Below are 19,349 nucleotides of genomic sequence, written 5' to 3' on the forward strand. Positions count from 1 at the left end.
ACTGATTTCATTATGTTGATGGTGTATCAACTTTGCTGAAAGTGTTTATCACATTGCAGAATTTTTCTGGTCATTTTTCAGGGTCCTTAGAGCAAAAGAGACCATGCCACGCATCATTCCATTAATGAATAAGTAAACAAATGATACATCTATGTGATCGAATGTTAGTTATTCAACCATAAAAAAGAATGAGGCCGGGCGGTGGTGATGCACGCTTTTAATCCCAGCACTCGGGAGGCAGAGGCAGGCAGATCTCTGTGAGTTCGAGACCAGCCTGGTCTACAAGAGCTAGTTCCAGGACAGGCTCCTAAAGCTACAGAGAAACCCTGTCTCGAAAAACAAAAAACAAAAAACAAAAAACAACAACAAAAAAAAGAATGAAGTACTGTGTACAGTGTAAACAAACATTAAGAACACAATGTGAAAGAAGTCAACCATCAAATAACAAGTCCTATATTTTATTCCATTAGTAGGAGATATGAAAATCTGAAGATCTCATACTAAGAATTCAAAGATGCTATTGATTTCCTAGGGGTAAGCGATGTAAAGATTGGAAGTTAACAGTTAAAGGGGACAGATTTCTTTTAGAAACGATGCAAATGTTCTAAAAATGATTATGATGACTATGCAACACTGTATATTGACTTCTCCATAAGACGCAATTGTGTGTGAATTCTAATTCTATAGATATTTTACCAAACAATGTACATATGCTATTGTCAGTTCAAACTTGCCTGTGGAACCAAACACTCTTCAAAGAGGAAGGGACTTTGGGCAAAAGATAAGGGGAAAAGAAAAGAGACGGACAACAGAGAGTGGGGAAAGAATCTATAGAGGAACACAAGAACTCTCGGGACTCTGGATTCCCAAATTTGGTTCCTCAAATCTTTGCAGTTGCTGTTGCTTCTTTATACAGCCTATCACCTGGATCCTCTTAGTAGGAAACATTTGAGACCAGAAGACAAACAGAGAGCAGTGGGGCCCTGCAGTAGGTGACATTGTTCAGAAATAAGTCCTAATTCTATCATTCTCTAGATCAGAAAGCACCCTCTGTGCCTGTTTTCCCCACCAATGAATTAACTGTTCTGTCTAGTTAGCCACTAACCCTGCAAGTCTACCAAGCACTTGAAATGTTAACATGAGAAGCAGGGAACACCTTGTCGTGGGCCATCCTGCAATCAAGGACAAGGGATGGCCATCGCAATCCATGGAAGAGAAGCCAGCCAGGCTGAGTCCTCAAGTCTTGTAGGCAGGGGCTGGCTGAGCAGACACTGGAAATCCACCTTAGGAGGATCCCACAGTTTCCAAACCTCTTCACAACATGAAGGCTTTCTCATACTCATGGTAGTAAAGGGGCCAGAACTAGAGGGCTCCCAGTGAGCCCATAGTTAAGTTTCTGACTCAAACACCTCATTTCCTACCCTGACATATAGACCAGTTCTCTTAAGTTCCCAACTTGTTTCTCTAAAATTGAGTTATTGCTTGCCTTGGGTTTACAGATTCTTGTCTCTTTGGAGCATATTGGAGCATACTAAGTACTACCCATTCTTTAGGGATGGAGTTCAGTCAGCTAGGTGAAGGGGACACGGCCACACACTCCTGCTCAGGGCACTGAGGCCATCCCTTGGAGAGAAATGATTGCATTTCACGGGGCAGCTGTGGTTTATTCAACAGGCTTGGAAGTAAAGTTCCTCAGTTTGTGTCCCAGATCAACCTGCCTGTCCTGTAGCTTCAGGACCGCGCTTCCTACCAATCACTACCTGCCACCTCCCCTAGCCTGACTTCAGTTTCTGAGCACTTCCCTCACGCCTCAGCCCCACAACCACAAATGTGCCCATCTATGTTGCTTTGGTGAAGCTCGAGTTGCACGTTGTTTGCGAGCTGCCCCGTCCTGACAAACTGGTGCTCTTTCCTTCAGATAGCTGACTACCCACCGATAGAGACTCGGGATGTGGGGCTTGCTGCAGAGGCTTAGCTCAGTGCATCTGTCCCTGGGCTCATAAATAGCTAGATCAAAGAACCATGGATTCAAGCAACACGGGACAAAAGGAGGTCAGCAAATTACATACATTTATTTCATCATCACTTCATTTCCTACTTCAGCTAAACTTCCATTTTATGCATATGTCTGCTAGACAAATGAGCACCCGACTATTTGGGGGGTGGGTATTACAATAAACATATCTTCCTTATTAATAAATATGTTCGAATGTTTGGTGTGGCCCTTTAATGCACACAAATAAAGTCTTTATTCAGTGTCATAGTTTCAAACTACAAATCCATCATTTTCTGGAAGCAACAATCCTTCTGATCTCTATTGGCTGCTGCACAAACTGTAGTCAAAGAGATGGAGCTTCTACCACCAAACAAGTGAGGTAGAAAGTGGTACCAACAAGGTGTGCTCTACAAAGACCTGTGCACCATGCTGCAGCTTCCGATAGACACATCCTCAACAAGGTGTGCTCTACAAAGACCTGTGCACCATGCTGCAGCTTCCGATAGACACATCCTCAGAAAAACTATGGATGCTCTGAGACTCAACTGTTTTTATTCCTGTATGATAATTCCAAAATTAGGGAGAGTGATTACCAAGTGGTCTCACTGCAGGGCTAGCAGGGACATGTCACAGTATGCTTTAATCCTGTTACTTTTAGGCTTATAAAACTAACATAAAACATAAATAGTAATTCTTGAGATTGACTAACAAAAATTTCAAGCCTTATCTCCACCCTGTCTCTGAACCTTTTGGAAAAAAACACACCAAGAAAAAAAAAAGAGAGAGGAAGAAGAAAAAGAAAAAAGGGAGGAAAATGGCTTGCTTGGGGTCCCTCCACTCCTGCCCTGCTTAGGCAATGTGCTTCTTAGCTTAAAGCTTAAAGTTTAAAGCTTAAAGGGCTCACTCTGGCTGAAAGCTGTTGAATCAAATTCACATTTGCCTAAGCCTTTATGATTTGAGGGTTTTGTTTTTGTTTTCTTTGTTTATACAGACACTAGCTTCTTCTTAAAACAAAACTAGATTCACTGTACTCCAAAAATTAGGCGTATTGTTGCAAGTGTCATATAGTGACTCAGAGTGACACTGGGGCATCTCCTGAATAGGCTGAAATTTAATTCATTGAAGTTCTCCATGGCTCTTCACAAATATCTTAAATACAGGTACACATGTAAACACTGTGCTCTCGGAGAGCGAAGATTAGGCACATCAAAGCACATAGCTCTCAAAGAAATGGTTCCAAGGAAAATAGCACTCATCGGTTTCAAAACCATCCACCTGAGCTAGCACTCTCTGGCTGAGGGGGGAACACCACGTTGCACATCTCGGAGTTCTCTTGGTGGAGCGGGAGTTCACATCCAGCCACCAGGCTTTCTTTTCTTCTTCGAGAGACATAGCCTCTGCCCGTGGACAGCCTTTCGTACTTTGTCTCAAATTTCCTGCGTAACAAGAGAGGAAGGGCAGAGTTACAAACAGTCAAGCCACCCTCGCTGGTCCCGGGTGCTTCTGCCCTGCTCTGGAAACTCTGTAGAGGAGCTGCAGGTGCTGCCCCATCCCCTTGTTTCTTCTCTTCTGGTACCAATAAGCACACTTCGACAGGCTGGAAGCTGCAGGTCCTGCCACACCGTGTTCTGGAATAAAGGACTGAATTCCTGGGATGCTGTTGAATTGCACAGGCCTTGCTGCCTCTCACCACTCATTCCAGAAGCCCCACCCCAAGAGCACTCCCCTTCGAAGCATCCAACAGGATGTAAGAGTAGACTGTTGAGAGGGAACTATTCCCAGCAATATGGTCCAAGCAAAATGGTGAACCAGGCTAGCTAGTCATATGGCTGCGCTTATGGTCACTGCATGTATTTATGGGGAATTATTCCAGACATAAACATATAGCAAACATTTAATGTTCTGAGTGTAAGCCACTATTGCTTGTACTAGGAAAATGTGACTTAGTGGTACTTGTTCTTGAATTATTGATGCATTTTTAAAATATGGATCATGAAATAAGTAAAGTAAGGTAAAATAAAGTACTTAACATTGGCCTGGTTATCATAAAAGATGATATAAATTGTGACTTGCTATTTTAAATGTACAAATGATTCCTTATGGTATAAGTTCTAGGAAACATTTATAAACTGCTATGGAGGAGTTGGGTGTTACCTAGACTCAAATCGTCCTAGCTCCACAGGATAGCTCTGCTACAAAGACTGGCAACTAGACCCAAGGCCACGGTGTTAAGGGGAGCTGGGCCCAGGATGGAGAAGGATGGTGGAATACACGGGGAATTGTACAACAGGATTTTAAGGACCTAAGCTTTGGGAAACGTGTTTTCTAAATTCAAAAGGCCGAATTCTCAAGACCGGGTCCACACTTAAACAAGGTCTGGTGCCATTGTACAAACAACTGTGGTTCTCCTGGGTCGTGAGAAATGGATGGCCAGATGTACTTTGTCCAGGAAACAATTGTGAAGATATTGCAGACAGAAACTGCACATGTGGTATGTTTTTCTGTAACTATGTGGTAACTCCTACAGTAAACCGAGTCCCTTTGCTTCCTTAAAAAGTTATTTTTAGATTAAATAGGATTTAATTCCATTAGTTTTTTTTGTTGTTGTTTATTTGTTTTATCCATTGTTCTCTTACTTCTTTAAAACTACCTTGCTACTTACTTGGTTTCTTCTGCAGTCTCTGAATTCTCAAACTGAATGTGAAGGACTGAATGCAAGCTCTTGGTGGGCTAGGACTGGCTGGGGAATTCTGCGTGTACTCGCTCACCTGAACGGGGAATTCTGGGGAATTCTGCGCGGACTCGCTCACCTGAACGGGGCTTCAGCTCTGTCCATCTGCATGCAGACCAGGAATGGGTACTGCGAGAACTGCACCGTGGAGATGAACTCCAGGCCCGCCTCTGTCTCTGCCCTGCTCTCCAGGCCAGCTTTCACAAAAGAAGAGTCCACTGTGACGTCGCTGGTTATGACCACTGCCACCCTGGAAGTTTTGAGAAATTATGCTCACAATGAAATCAAATTTATCATGTCCACGCATTAAAAAAAAAGAATTCTAATTTTTGTCTGCCAAATTCTAAAAGAATGTCTGTGCTGTTGTTCTCAGTATAAAACAGGCCAAAGGGTTGCTCCAACCCTTAGTTGTTAGCCAGGATCTTCTCCTGCTTTACACTCAAGCAAATGTTTAGGGTATTATTTAAGTGGATGAATGAGCAAAGGAAAGACAGGCAACAGGACAGTGACAATAAGGACGCTGGACGAAGGGGGTGGAGACAAGGCCCTCAATAAACAATGTATACTTATTTGAAAGCGTGCTTATGCGCAATGAATATATACACCAAAAAACGTTAGGCCTCAAACCTGGGACAAATGGCTAACTGAGGTGCCTATTAAACATATCAAAACCTGGCCGCCAGGTTCTCCCAGCATCCTTCAGTCCCTACCTGTTACAGGGTAAGGCTGGCATTCGCTGCCCCCTACCCTAAACTTATCCAGCCCAGGGGCTAGGCTGCCCTCCCTGAGCTGCCTTTCCCTATATAATCCGGACATTTCAGTTACTGGGTCCCTTTCATCTACGCTTTCTCTCCTGGCTCCCCCTCCCCTCCCAGCTCTCCTCACTGGGCCAGACTCAGGGCCACTGGTTCTGCACTCTCCTCAAAGTCCCTGCCTCTGGCAATGCTCTCCCTTTTGTCTACAATAAACTTTCTCTTCCACCACACTAAGGAGCAGTCCTGGCCTTCCTTGTATTTCTTATTTTCACTCACAAAAGGTTTAAATTTGGTTACAAATGAGATTATCATTTTATTTAACCCAGGGGAATTAGTAAATGAAGAGAGATTCTAATGCCAACAACAGAGATGAGCTTTAAATTTCTGCTTTATATTGTAATATTAATATGAGATCTTGGGGATGAACAAGAAAGGGAAGGTTATGGTTTAGCAGTAATGTGTTTGTTCATCAAGCAGAGAAGGAATCAACCGTGCTGGCCAGCTTGATGTCAGCTTAACACAAGTTAGAGTCACCTGGGAAGAGGAACTCTCAATGCAGGCAAGCCTGTAGGGCGTTTTCTTAATTAGTAATTGATGTGGGAGGGTCCAGCCCCTTGTAGGTGTTGCCACCCAGAGGGTGATGGCCCAGGGTGCTATTTTAAAAAGGACGCTGAACAAGTCAGTAAGCAGCACGCCTATTGCCCTTTGCCCTCTGTTTCTGCTGTGAGCTCCTTTCTTAACTTCCCTTGAGGACCGGCTACAAGATGCAGTAAACATTTTCCTTCCCAACTTGTTTCTGGTCATGGTGTTTTACTACAGCAGTAGAGACCCCGAGGAAGACAACTGCCAGCTACTGAAGTAAAATATGAATTAGCTTTCATCCAGATGTGCGTTGTCTGCGGAGGTCTTCAGAAGCAGAAAGACCCTCAATGCTCCTGTCCTGCTTCTAAGATGCTATTGATGTAATGAATTCCCACAATCATTTCTAACCACACACTTACAACTGCAAACAAAAAGCACAGATTTGGAAATGGCTAGGCAGCACCCTAGACAGAGCCCTGCATTTCTCTGCATTGTGCTTACCGATTTTTCACCCGGGTTTTGGACTCACGATACCACAGACTGAATTCCATTGAACCTGAAATATCAATAGCCAGACCACCCTGGATCTCCATATTAGCCTTTAGTCCAGACTGTAGCTGAATATCCTAGAAGCAGAAAATACAGCAATAAGCAGAGATTAGCTAATGCCTCTATAGATACACACTGACTTCCTGATGTACGGTGAACACTCAACCTGGGAGGCTGGGGGGGCTCTTAGAGCAAGGCTCACTTGTTTGTTTGTTTCAGTGCAAGCCCAGGGCCTCTCACCTACTAGGCCTGGGTTCTGCCACCAAACTATTCCCCCAGTGAAGAAGACTTGGAAATATGTTATCCTAATCTTGGTCACCAAAAGAAGACATTGCCCATTTGCTAAATACATCAATAAAAATAGTAGAGGATTGGAGTATCAACTGAGAAGGCTGTTTCCCTTCAATCCTTGCCTCTCTTTGGGAGGGGCAATTCATTTCCAACGTGTGGCTTCCGGCAGAGAGTCAGCACTATCTAGCAACAGTTTCAAAATGCAATTTCTCAGGTACCCCCCACACTTCTGATTTAGTAAAGGTGGGGCCCAGCAACCTCCTTCTTGTATGCCTTCACGGGATTCTGAGAACTGAATCTGAGAACCACTGGACCAGGAAGATGAAGGTATTTCCAACAAAAGCTCAGCCATGGCTTTTTTTTTTTTTTTTGAAAATATGAAGATTGGACAAAGGATCTCTTCAAGTCCTTAAGTACATCTCTAGCTTTATGTTGAGGCAAACACAGGCAATGACATCTTCTGGCAAACAAAACTGCAAGATGAAAACTCCCAATACAGTATCCAAGTTTCCAGAACTGCCTGGGCCGAGCTAGAACAGGAAGGGAAGGCAACTGAACTAAGCTTCTGCGCCCTGCTGTTTGATATCGGAAATGACTCCAAACAGTGGTCAAGCCAAGCACAAACTCCACTGTATTTCCCAAAGGCACGATGGCCATTGAAAAAGAAAGCCCACCCAGATGGTTTTCTTACTGTCCGGAGGCCACTGGTTTGTGTTGTTCGCCTGTATTTAGACTGTAACTACCATGCTTTTCATGCACATTAAGTGGGGTGATGCTGGCTGAAGATGCTTTGTGCTACACTGAAACCGGGTGCTCTTAGGCAGGGCTGCATCTGAGCAGGATTCTGGGAAGGCAGCTCTGTCTCCTTCATGTGGGTATTCCTCCAGAGATGTGAAGAGTTCCTGGCAGCTAAGAGCATGACTAACTTCTTTGTATAGCTGCCATGAGCAGACCAAAAAAGTCATGCATTTGCCAGATACCAAATGCCATGACTGCACTTTTGAGAAAGGGCCGTGCTATTCGCGCTGAACTACAAACAGAAATACCAAACATGGCAGGAAAACCCAGAGAACTGGCTCACACCCAAGTGGAATAAGAAAGTTTGACCTTGATATGAAAATGCTTTCGTTCTGAAGGACACTCCTGAGTGCTCTGTACCAGGGTTGGGGCACTTGAGGTGACATCCCTAAGGATGCTTAAAGCTATATTTACTCTAGGACAAAAATGTGGCTGCCCAAAGATACAGGGGCTATGTCATCCTCTGTAACAAATATAAAGAACCACAACCTGTCCTGCAAAACTCAACAATCATCCCTGAATGTGTCCTTCAACCTCTGAAAACCATGGATGACACCAGACATCTGCTGTATGCCATGCCCATGCCTGTTGTCAAGTAACTCCTACACCCTGCCTCAGGAATACGCCTTGCCTTGCATCAGCATGCTTTCTTGATTGGGAATCTGGAGACCCGTTAATCCATCTAGTCCAGTGTAGGACCCTAAGAGGTAGATCCCGACCTTCACACTGGCTGCACACCAGCTGGATGTGAAAGCATCCGGGCCACAGAAAGAGCATTTCACAGTTAGCAGTCAGGATGTCTGTGTGAGAAGCGCATTTTCACTGCCAGTGGTTTGGAGAAACACTTAGGCTTTCTCAGAGATTCCTTTTCTTCCCTGCAAAGGAAGAGCTCTTATATGTAGTCACATAGAATTCTACCGAATCTGCTTCTGAGAGCAAACCAACATGCCCACCCCTGCCTCTGTAAAAGGCGCTCAACCATACAGTGCAGTGTTCCTTTAAGATAATTAAATGTGTGGAACTAACAGATTTTTAGCACCTGTATGCCTAAAGCCTTACACGTGAGAAGTCACTTAAACATCATGCTGATCTACACTGGAGCCATTTATTTCTTCGCTGATAGGAAAATGATGGCTGAGAGGCTGCACCCAGATGGTGTCTAAGGATGGGACTTTTCAGCTGCTCTTCACAGCAGTCACATAGTTTCAACTCTGTGTCTCACTGTAAGAAAGTCTGTTCTGAGGAAACATAGTTACAACTCTTTGTCTCATCGTCTGTTCTGAGGAAACATAGTTACAATTCTGTGTCTCATTGTCTGTTCTGAGGAAACATAGTTACAACTCTGTGTCTCATTGTCTGTTCTGAGGAAACATAGTTACAATTCTGTGTCTCATTGTCTGTTCTGAGGAAACATAGTTACAATTCTGTGTCTCATTGTCTGTTCTGAGGAAACATAGTTACAACTCTGTGTCTCATTGTCTGTTCTGAGGAAACATAGTTACAATTCTGTGTCTCATTGTCTGTTCTGAGGAAACATAGTTACAACTCTGTGTCTCACTGTTCTGAGGAAACATAGTTACAAATCTGTCTCACTGTAAGAAAGTCTGTTCTGAGGAACACTGCAAAGAATATAGAGCATAAACGTACATCCTCAACTGGCCCAGAATACATTTATTTAACATTTTGTCTATGGACTAGAAGAAGAAGGTGCCCCAATTTTGAATTTGGGGTTGATCCCTTTGCATTTTAACTATGACCTGCAAGGTGTTTCTTATAGAATAGACACTTTGATAGTTCATCTCATTGCTTCTTGTATTTAGGAAAATATGTTATTTCCTGGCTAACAAGGTTCCTTGTTCTCAGACACTCATCTGTGAAATGCAATCCAGTCAGAGACAGTGAGACAGAGACAGACAGACAGACAGACAGACACACAGAGGCAGAAACAGACACACACACACAGACAGACAGACAGACAGACACACACACACTTAGAGACACAGAGACAGAGACAGCAGACATACATGTAGAGACAGACGAACAGACACATATACACACAGACAGACACACACACACACAAATACACAGAGACAGAGAGATATACATAGAAAAGCAGATATGGAGAGGGAGAGAGATAAAGGGAGGGAGAGGGAGAAGAAAAGGGAGAAGGGGAGAGAGAGAGAGAGAGAGAGAGAGAGAGAGAGAGAGAGAGAGTAATTCTATCTGCCCTGGTGGCTGTGACAGGCTGCCAGCTGCCAATGTTTCCTTCAATGTCAGCACTTGACCTGGAGTGGTATGTGCTTCTGAAGTTAGATTGGCATCGCTGGAGTGTTCTGCAGAGCCCGGGGCCTTGGCAGCTTATTTGTGAAATAACCTCAGCTTTGCCGAATACTTCAGCCTGCCACACATGGACACTGGTTATGTATAATAGTGAAAAGGCAATCGCTCACAGACCACACCTTGTCTAGGGTGAAGTATCTTGTGATAGGAAATGAATAGGAAAGCCATACAGGAAAATTTAAGTTTGAGATTAACAAACTATAGCCTGCAGGAAATTCTGCTCCACTGGCTGTTGTTGCAAATAAAATTTTATTGGAACACAGCTGTCCTCGCTTACTATCCTGCTGATGGCTGTTTTCCCTCTGGAATCATAAGGCTGTATAGGTGCATCAAGAGCATTTGGCTTTCAAGCCTGAAATAGTCACTCTCTGTCCTTTACAGGTTTGCTGAGGGTTTGCTTTGCATGACTAGAGGGTTGGAGAGTATGAGCATCACCCCTAGTTTTCCTCTTCATTCACACGGGGAGAAACATGCTTTTCTTCAAAGTGCATCTCCACTCAGTGCAACGCTGTGAAACCCGACTTCCCTTGCAGCTACAGATAGCTACATGACACCACTTTGGTCAATGACATTCTACCAGGGCTTCTGGATGGCCGTCCAGCTCTATGCCCTCCTCTTCCTTCCTTGGGGGACTGGATGTTGTGCCAGATGGTGCATGGTCAGCACACAGTCACAAGGTGACAAGGTGAGATTAAAAGTCATACTAAAGCTGGTCATGGTGGCGCACGCCCTTGATCCCAGTACTTGGAAGGCAGAGGCAGGCAGATCCCTGTGAGTTTGAGACCAGACTGGGCTACACAGTGAGTTAGTCAGGCTGAGCTGAAGTGCACAGATTCTGGTCCCTGAAGATTTCTTTGTTAACCCTGGACTGCTTCCAAATGCTTATTACATCATAAAAACCAAACTACCTTTTTTGTTTTTTTGCGATCTATGTCTAGTTTGAATTTACATAAGAAGCTATAAAGACAGAGACAAATATTTAATCCAAGTCATTGATGCTTTGGGGGCGTGTCTTAACAAAATGTGATACTTAAAGTTGCCTCAGCTCTTAAATCCTGTGACTTCATAAACAGATCCTAAAAACCAGAACCCTCTAGTGCCTTGATGAAGAATGAGACAGAGGATAAGATCTTCAGATCTGTTGAAGGTCTGTTCTTCACAAGAGGCTGGTCCCACAGCACGTCAATTTTAAATGAAATCTTCGTATAATGCTCAATATAATAAATATGAATGAGTATATACCGATGCCCCATAAGATGGTACCTAGCAATATTCCATTTTAAATATTATTTAAATATTATTATACTAAGGCATAAACATTAAAGAAAAAATGTAAGCCTCAGACACTCATCTCGAGGCTGTTTCGATGAACCCTCCTGTGTTTCTCAGAAGGTCCAATGGGGCAAGCCACCCGAATCCCATAGTGTACTAGTCACTGAAACTCTCCCACATAAAGAGGGGTATTATAAAATTAGAGCCAAGGAGCACTGCAGGCAAATCCTGGAGAACAAGGTCAAGGAACTGAAAGCACTTCTGTTCTCTACGGATGAGCAAGCCTCTCTAAGAATGAACCTGAAACACGGGCTGGTGTCAGCCATGGCTCAGGCCTTCACTAGTATGACATCATGAAAATGTTTCAGGATACTGATTTTCATAATCATTGTCATCACAATGCCAGCTAGCTCAGCTCCTGCATTCTGGATAAACACACACACACACACACACACACACACACACACACCACACACACTAAACACTTGCAGGCTGAGAGAGGTAGAGAGTTACCTGAGAATGATCTATCAGCAGAATGAGCCCTTTCACCACACTGACAGGGTCGCCAGATGCCGACAGCATTTTGGACATCAAATCACTGTATCCACTGAAAAAAGTGACAGGTCTGAGCTGAACATCAAACAGGATGGCTGACATGCCGGCATAGGAGTCAAGGTTTTCCTCTCCTTCATCCGGAGTGGCTGCAATTAAGCTTTCCAGCCCTTGTGCTTCAATCACCACCTGGGGAGAAAGGGGTACAAGGTTGGACCACTGCTCCCCACCTGCTCCGTAATGATGGAGATGCCTCTGATGCTACAAAGAGGACGTTTTCAGGACCCAAACTTCTGTAACTAGGCAAGGATTGAAACTAAACCTCTGTGCTTAAACATAATGAAAATTAGTCTTCGCCATGTAATCTTGACAGCTACCCTTGGCTATATGGGAGATTTGATTCACTTAGATGGGGTGAAGAAGGGTGAATATTCACTAGTGTGAGGCAGAGGCCAGGCTCGGATGCCTCCTCTGTGGCTGCAAAGGCCACAAGCATTCTGGTGGAGGGCACCATCCGAGACGCTTATCTCCTGGCTCTGTCTCATAGGGTGGGCCTGCCATCTTTGTGAGCCTCTGCAAGGAGATGGAGAGGCAAGGGCAGTGCTGCCCAGTCCGCTGCTCTGAGAAGCCACATTCATACCCCTCCATGTCACGGTTTCAGGCCTCCCCATGAGATAAGGTCACACCATGAGAAAGTCCGCACCCTGATGACCAGTAGGTAAGGAATCCTGCATATTTTCCATCCTGCATAGTCAGGCGCTACCCACTGTGTGTTTGGCATTCCCGGGGCATATCAGAGAGCAGGTGGCAATGCCTCGGCAGGGAGGGTACGGGATTCTGACCAGGGTGCTATTGAAGGGTGTGGACATTTCATATTGATGAGCAATCAGGTTTTCATAGCTATGGATCATTTTTGAAGCTTGAGTAGCTTCGATGAGAAGGTTTCAATCTGATCGTCATTAAACTAAAATGATTGTATAATTCATAATAACGATAAACCATCATTTAATTTTGGACTGAAATTCCAGCAGTTCTCAACTGCCCACACTTGATTCTTTCCTCTCCTGGTCGCACTGGAGAAACAGAAACAAACTCTTTAAGAGCTGTGCACCGTGTTATGAAGTTTCTTGCAAGGGGAAGTCAGTCTCTGCAGAGATGAACGAAACGGCAAACATGCATACATTAAATACTCAGAACTCCCCACGGGACATATCTGTGAGTGACGCTTGACTAGTAAATCCTGGCTCAACTTCAATTCTGCCAATGCACGTGTGTTTGGAGTTACAGACAGACGTCTGGGAAGTGAAGCGAACCAACTACTTCTTCGGTTTCAACTTTGGATTTGGAACTTTACGACAGAAGCCACCATCAGCTTACAGACATATTCCGTAATGCTGCTCTCAGAGTGTCACTTCCCTCAGAGCAGTTTCTACCACTGACAACTCATGGGCCATGGGGTACCTGACTGCCGTGAAGGTCTGCTTTCCCGATGTACTGGAAGACGTTCAGGTTACTCCTCCTGAGAATGCCAGAGCCAGAGTAGAGGATGTCAAGGCTGTAAGTGGATGCCGCATGGGGGCTACCTAGTGACAAAACACAGGGCTCAGCGACGGCTCGGCAGCACTAATGGGGGGGGGAGCTCTCCGGGTGTCACATACGTTCTATGTAGCCAGTATAGGTGGAGGAGGACCCGCTCTTGGAGAAACGGTCATAATTGTGAGCAACCATCTCCTTGAGGACTCGACGGATCATTTTGCTGCAACACAGAAGAGAAGACTTCTCATTCATGGCAATGTCTGGTTCCCAGATAAAATTGGGAATGCAACCAAATCCTCAGTGTTATAAAAAGAAGGCCACATTTTCCTCATGCCACACAACTGAAAGAAGTGCCAGCTGGGCATCAGTGGCAACATGAAGGCTGTCCCCTTCATTCCTCAAATAGCCGAAACAGTTTGGTGTCAAAAGGACAAAGGGTAAGGATTCCCAGTTAAGAGATGTCTTCAGCTGACTGGTAGATGCTTTGGGCAGAAAACACATCTTTGAATCATCATAGTTGTTAAAATAGTATATGAATTTAAGGAAGCTGTGCTACACAGGAGGCTGAACACATTTTCTTGACTTTTTCTATACCTTCTAAAATCACCACTGGCAGATGATGCAGAACAGTAAATTTCCAGGATTGCTAGCTTTGTATTTTCTACCACAGGAAAAGCTCAATAAAGCCTGCAGGACGACTCTCTCCTCTAAAGTGTTCACGCGTACTTCAGGCTTGTTCATGTTTATGTAATCAGCACTGAGATCTTTTCATTTCTCACTAGTCATACTAATTTATCAGTAATAGTAAAATTACAACATATCACCCCCTCAAATGGGTCTGAGGCAGAAACACGTTGCAAGAAGGAGTGGAACTACATTATCTCCTATGCACCAGTATCAGCAGCTCACTAGATTCTTAGCTTAGAACTGAAAAGGTCATGCTGTCAAATATTCAGAGGGTTTCCATGTGGATGAACACTGCACATGTTCTGCTGTGCTCCAGAGACAAAACCAGAGCCAATGAAGGCATCAGTGTGCAGGAACACAATAATGAAGTCCCAACAGTGGCACAGAGTTGCCAAGTGGCAGTGAGCTTCCTGACAAGGAGGAGAGTCAAGTGGAGTCTGGTACCACTTGCCAGGAAAAGAAAGAAAAAAAAAAGAAACACACCCCTACACTGGAAAGAGGTTCATATCAAGCAAGGTGGACCTCAACATCCCTGCCAGCTTAATGGTTGTGTGTGTGTGTGTGTGTTTCTGAGACCAATGTACACATTTACAATGGCTTCTTTCCATTTCCTAGGCTGCTTTCTGCCCACTATCTCCTCCTTCCTGTCTCCAGATCACTAGGTTCACAGCTCAGAGGCATCAAATACGCCAGGGCCTCCTCCAAGGAGTGTCACAGAACAACAACAACAAAAAACACAAGAATCTGATCCATACGGGCCAGAAATGCCCTGCCTCCCACCTGCTCCTGCCCACTCCCCTCCCTCTGTCTGCCCTGCTCCTCCCTCCATTCTTACTCTATTCCTAGTCCTCCTCCCTTCTGCTTCTAATCTCCTTCCTCTTATTCTGATTTCCTTGTCCTTTCACTCCCACCAATCCTAGTCCTGTTTCCTCTTCTCTAAGGAACGGCCACCCTGGGCCACGGATAGAAGTCTTCAAACTTCCCTACATCGGAAAAGTTAAGATGAAAGACTGTTTTCTGAGGACACGCTTTGTCTCATTGTGCTGCTTATGAAAATAGTCCTGTTGAAAACATTCCAAACATAATTTACCATACTACCCCAAGTTCCAAATCTCGGCCAGTGAAAGGCATGCTGTTTTATCTGACTCACTAAAGAGTTTCTTTGGGGAAATTTGACATTCATTGGATTTATGTAACACTACCCTGTGTAATGACCAAGTCATGATTATTAACTATGTGTGCACCATATCAATACACAAATCGGCTTGAGTAGGAAGAGGCATACGGAATGCATCTTACCTTGAGGGCATTTCAAAATTCAGGATGTCTCGCACAAAGGTGAGCATGTACTTATTCATTTCTTTGGGAAGTTCCCCAATAGACAGCAGAATGTTTTTCACGTCCATGTAGGATGGGTTGTTCTTTAAGATGACAGCAGCAGCAGCTGTGCGCACGGTCTTTTCATGAACCTTACGATTCTGGTGGTATATCCTGTTCAAGGTCTTCTTCACCTATTAGAAGATGCTTAATCTCAGCACACCCAAGGAGTTTAAGGTTGATATTGGAGGGACAGTGAGGTGGGTCATCAGGTAAAGGTGGCTGTGACCAAGCCTGACAACATGAGAACATGAGTTCAACCCTCTGGACCCACATGATGGAGGGGAGAACTGACTTCAAAAGGTAGCTCTCTGAACTCTCTATGTGTGCCATGGTGACTCTCTCTCTCTCTCAATAAATTAATATAATAATTTAAAATTGATATTGCAGTGAAAATAGCAAGTGTTTATTTAGATATATGTGTGCGATTACATGTGCTAGATTCCTTTGCAGTTAAGCTGATTCTATGTGACTAGGCTAGCATGGACCATGAGCAGAACTGATGTAATTGTCTCTAAGGCGGAGGCAGTTAAGACCTGCCATACCTTCTGCATCTCTTTCATGACTGCCATGAACACATAGGCACATATCCTCTAACCCATGTTAGACACAGCATGAGGAGCAAACTGTGGGTCAGCTGTGAGGGTTTTCAGTTCCTGTGTTATTGTGACAGTGCTTGGCATTACCTACTCTAGTCCCCAAGGCTCCTGTGGTGGCGATGGGAATTTGGGGGGAGAAGGCAATAGGAACTGGTATTTTCTTGTAGTACAGTACCTCAGATTCCCTTCCTCTCTTTCTCAATAGAAAATTTAATGTGCCTGTTTCCAAAAGCAGTTTTATGTTCACACTAAAAGTAGAAACAGTTTCTAAACATCCCCAGGCCCAACTCATGCGCAATCCCCCAATTCGGCATTCTGCACCAATCGCTTTGGCTTGAATGTGTCTCTCCAATGTTTACATGTGGCCATCAGTGTGGTGGTGGTACGGGGGCAGGACCCTAGACAGGTAAGGTCTAATGGACCAGAATTAGGTCACAGAAGCATTGGCCCCAGGAGGAATGAATACAGGTTTCACAGGGCTACTTTAGTTCCTTCAAGGATTGCTTTCTATAAGGGATTACAACACCTCCCTTGAATCTTTATTCTACACGCACCAGGCCATTTTCTTCAGTTCTCCTTGCCTCTTGCCTTTTTCTCTCTCCTCAATCTTGCCCTTGCTCTCAGACTTGTAGGAATTCAATAACTCACCCGAGAACAAACAACTGGGGGAGAACCACCCAGAACGACAGTGAGGTTGGTCTTTCTTAAAAGCCCACACCTCATGCTTCACAGCCAACTGTCTTTCAAAAGCGGCAAGAGGACACTCAGCTGCAGAGAGCGTCCTCAGTGGAAAAACACTCTGCACTGAAGCACTCCCGGCTCTAACAAAGTCACAATGCCGGCGGCTTCTAGAACACCATACGTGAGCAGGTGAGACCACACAATCCAGCCAGCTGAAAACGTTAGCAATGCACAAAAGCAAAGATATTTCTAAGGAGGATTTAGCTACCTGGCCAACTACTAGAATTTGTTTCTTAAAATAAGAAGTTGTGTTTCAGCATACAGGAATTATCTGTTCAAAATATGAGGCTGATTTAGAAAAGCCTTAAATACAACTTAAAGAGTTATTTCTAAGCAAAGGGGTGGGGTGGTGGAGAAAAACCAAAACCAAAAGCAGAGAGACTTGAGAGGACATGGCATTTGGTTTACCAGAAGTGTTTTTTCTCCCTCCTTCTGCTAAGGTCTTTACCTCGTCTGTGATGAAGGAAACATCGTATCTCTGGAGCACAGTGGTAGCCAGGTGGCTGACAGGACCTTCTCCAGCCTCCGCATACTTCAAAAGGAGCGGGATGCCTTCGGGAAGCAAGGCGTTCTTCAGAGCCAACAGATACATCATCGTGTCCTCCTTTTTCTCTGGCTTTTCAAGTCCTCCCAGGATTAGCTTCTTAGCTTCCACCACTGCCTACAACACCACACACCTCAGACAAATGCCCAATGACACGCTCAGACAAGAAAACATAAACTTTTAGGAACCTTGCTTTGCCTGCCAAGTACAGTTTGCTGAAGGTACTAAGTCTTCTCAAAGGCATGCTATGTGCTCTAGAGAAGCAGAGCATAAGTAGTAACAGGCATTTAGTGTTTAACACACCCCAAATGCGCACAGTCAGCACACTTCCAGAGAAAGCTAAGTTATTCTACATGGAGGAAACTTCCTCCACACCTCAAAGACAACTGTGGCTCCATACCCCAGATCCCTTCGTTCATGGTTTAATACTACAGTATCCAAGGGGTTGGCTCCTGGACCCCCTAGTGATACCACGATTCATGGGTGCTTGGGATTCTTAGACAAAAATCAAACAATGTTTACATGGAATCTATGTGCCCCCTCCTGCTTACTTGAGCCATCTCTAGAATATCTGTTGTACTCGGTATAAGGTGGCTGTGAGTGAGTGGCTATGCTGTGTTGGGCCACTGCATATGCATTTCCCCTCCCTACTTTCAACCTACGGCTCGTTAAGTCTCCAATGGAAAATCCCCGCAGGCAGGGGGCTCACTGTATTGATATTTTTGCAGGTGATAAACTGACAAGAAATTCTTTGGGGGTGGTATGATATTCTGTGCATCTTTATATTAAAGGATTGCTATTATACCTAGTATAAAGTCAATACTCAGTAAATAATGCTGACTGGGTGCTTTTATGTATGGATTGTGTCTTTAGCCACAAAGTTGAACACAGAAATAGATTTTAAAAATCAGCTGTTTAATAACTATTGAAGTTGGAAATATAGAGATCTTTCATTTTTTAATATCTTAGATGCAATACTAACTTTGATTTCTGTCAAATCTGATAGTCATGTTCAGCATCCTTGTTGTTGCTGGTCCTTTCTTGAATGCCTATCCTGCATTCTATCTTCAGCTGCTTCCTGTGGAACCATTTGGTATCAAGAATGATCCTCCATATGGTTTTTAACAGCAAGCATTTGGAAGAAAAAACAGTGATGTCTTTCTTTAGCAGAGGAAAGAGGATCTAACACTACTCATAATAAGAATAGGGAGGAAGGGACTATATATATATTCAGCATTTTAACCTTGTAAAATAGGAAAACAGGCTTTTAATTGATATTTGATGTGGGATTCTCCTCTGTACACTGTAAATATGTTTATTACCATTGGTTAATAAAGAAGCTGCAAAAAATAAAGAAGCTGCTTTGTCCTATGGCAGGCTAGAATAGAGCTAGGTGGGAAAACTAAACTGAATGCTGGGAGAAAGATGATGAAGTAAGAGATGCCATTTAGCTGCTGAAGGAGAGAAACGCAGTAACCTTACTGGTAGGCTACAGCCTCGTGATGATACATAGATTAATAAAGATGGGTTAATTTAAGATATAAGAGTTATCTAAGAATATGGCTAAGACATTGGTAAAACAGTATTGTAATTAATATAATTTTTGTGTGATTATTCGGGTTGGGGAAACAAGCACACAGGTTCCATTTATAGAAGATATTTCTAGATTTTAATTCACTTGGTTTTCCATATTTAGTTATGTTTATGAAGTGAATTATTTTCTCTTTTTTAATGGAACAGATGAGAGATTTGATAGCCTACTCAGACAAGCAAAGACACTTTAGCAAATATGACTAAGATACGAAGTTCTGGGTGATCAGTAGCAAGTAAATTCACATCACCAAAACTCACATATGAAGACTGCACTAATCACAGAAAAAGTTCCAATCAAGGAAGAAGCTGTAGAGTCCCACAACTTCTAAGGACAAGAGCTATACTATACACATCACTCAAAAGAGACAAAGAAGATCATTCAATTGTGGTAAAGGGTTAAGTCATC

General features: G+C 43.8%; 1 protein-coding gene across 2 annotated transcripts in view; it reads right to left on the bottom strand.

Annotated features, from left to right (window-relative positions):
* Positions 1–2,053: 2,053 nt before the first annotated feature.
* Positions 2,054–19,349, bottom strand: part of LOC119801416 (microsomal triglyceride transfer protein) — a 37,539-nt gene continuing 20,243 nt past the window's right edge. The window contains exons 11-19 of one of the 2 annotated variants that reach the window (XR_005283186.2): positions 17,255–17,467; positions 15,389–15,600; positions 13,525–13,622; positions 13,328–13,449; positions 11,828–12,055; positions 6,566–6,690; positions 4,807–4,977; positions 2,475–3,432; positions 2,054–2,413 (exon numbers count right to left, since the gene is read on the bottom strand). Coding sequence is in view for 1 of the 2 variants with exons in the window: in XM_038311998.2 (XP_038167926.1) it covers positions 3,258–3,432; positions 4,807–4,977; positions 6,566–6,690; positions 11,828–12,055; positions 13,328–13,449; positions 13,525–13,622; positions 15,389–15,600; positions 17,255–17,467 (1,344 nt within the window). In the remaining variant the exon portion in view is untranslated. Of the gene's footprint in view, positions 3,433–4,806; positions 4,978–6,565; positions 6,691–11,827; positions 12,056–13,327; positions 13,450–13,524; positions 13,623–15,388; positions 15,601–17,254; positions 17,468–19,349 lie in introns of both variants that reach the window. The other variant, XM_038311998.2, reaches the window with a different exon arrangement.

This window comes from Arvicola amphibius, chromosome 14, assembly GCF_903992535.2.
Source record: "Arvicola amphibius chromosome 14, mArvAmp1.2, whole genome shotgun sequence".
In the NCBI taxonomy this organism is placed as follows: Eukaryota; Metazoa; Chordata; class Mammalia; order Rodentia; family Cricetidae; genus Arvicola; species Arvicola amphibius.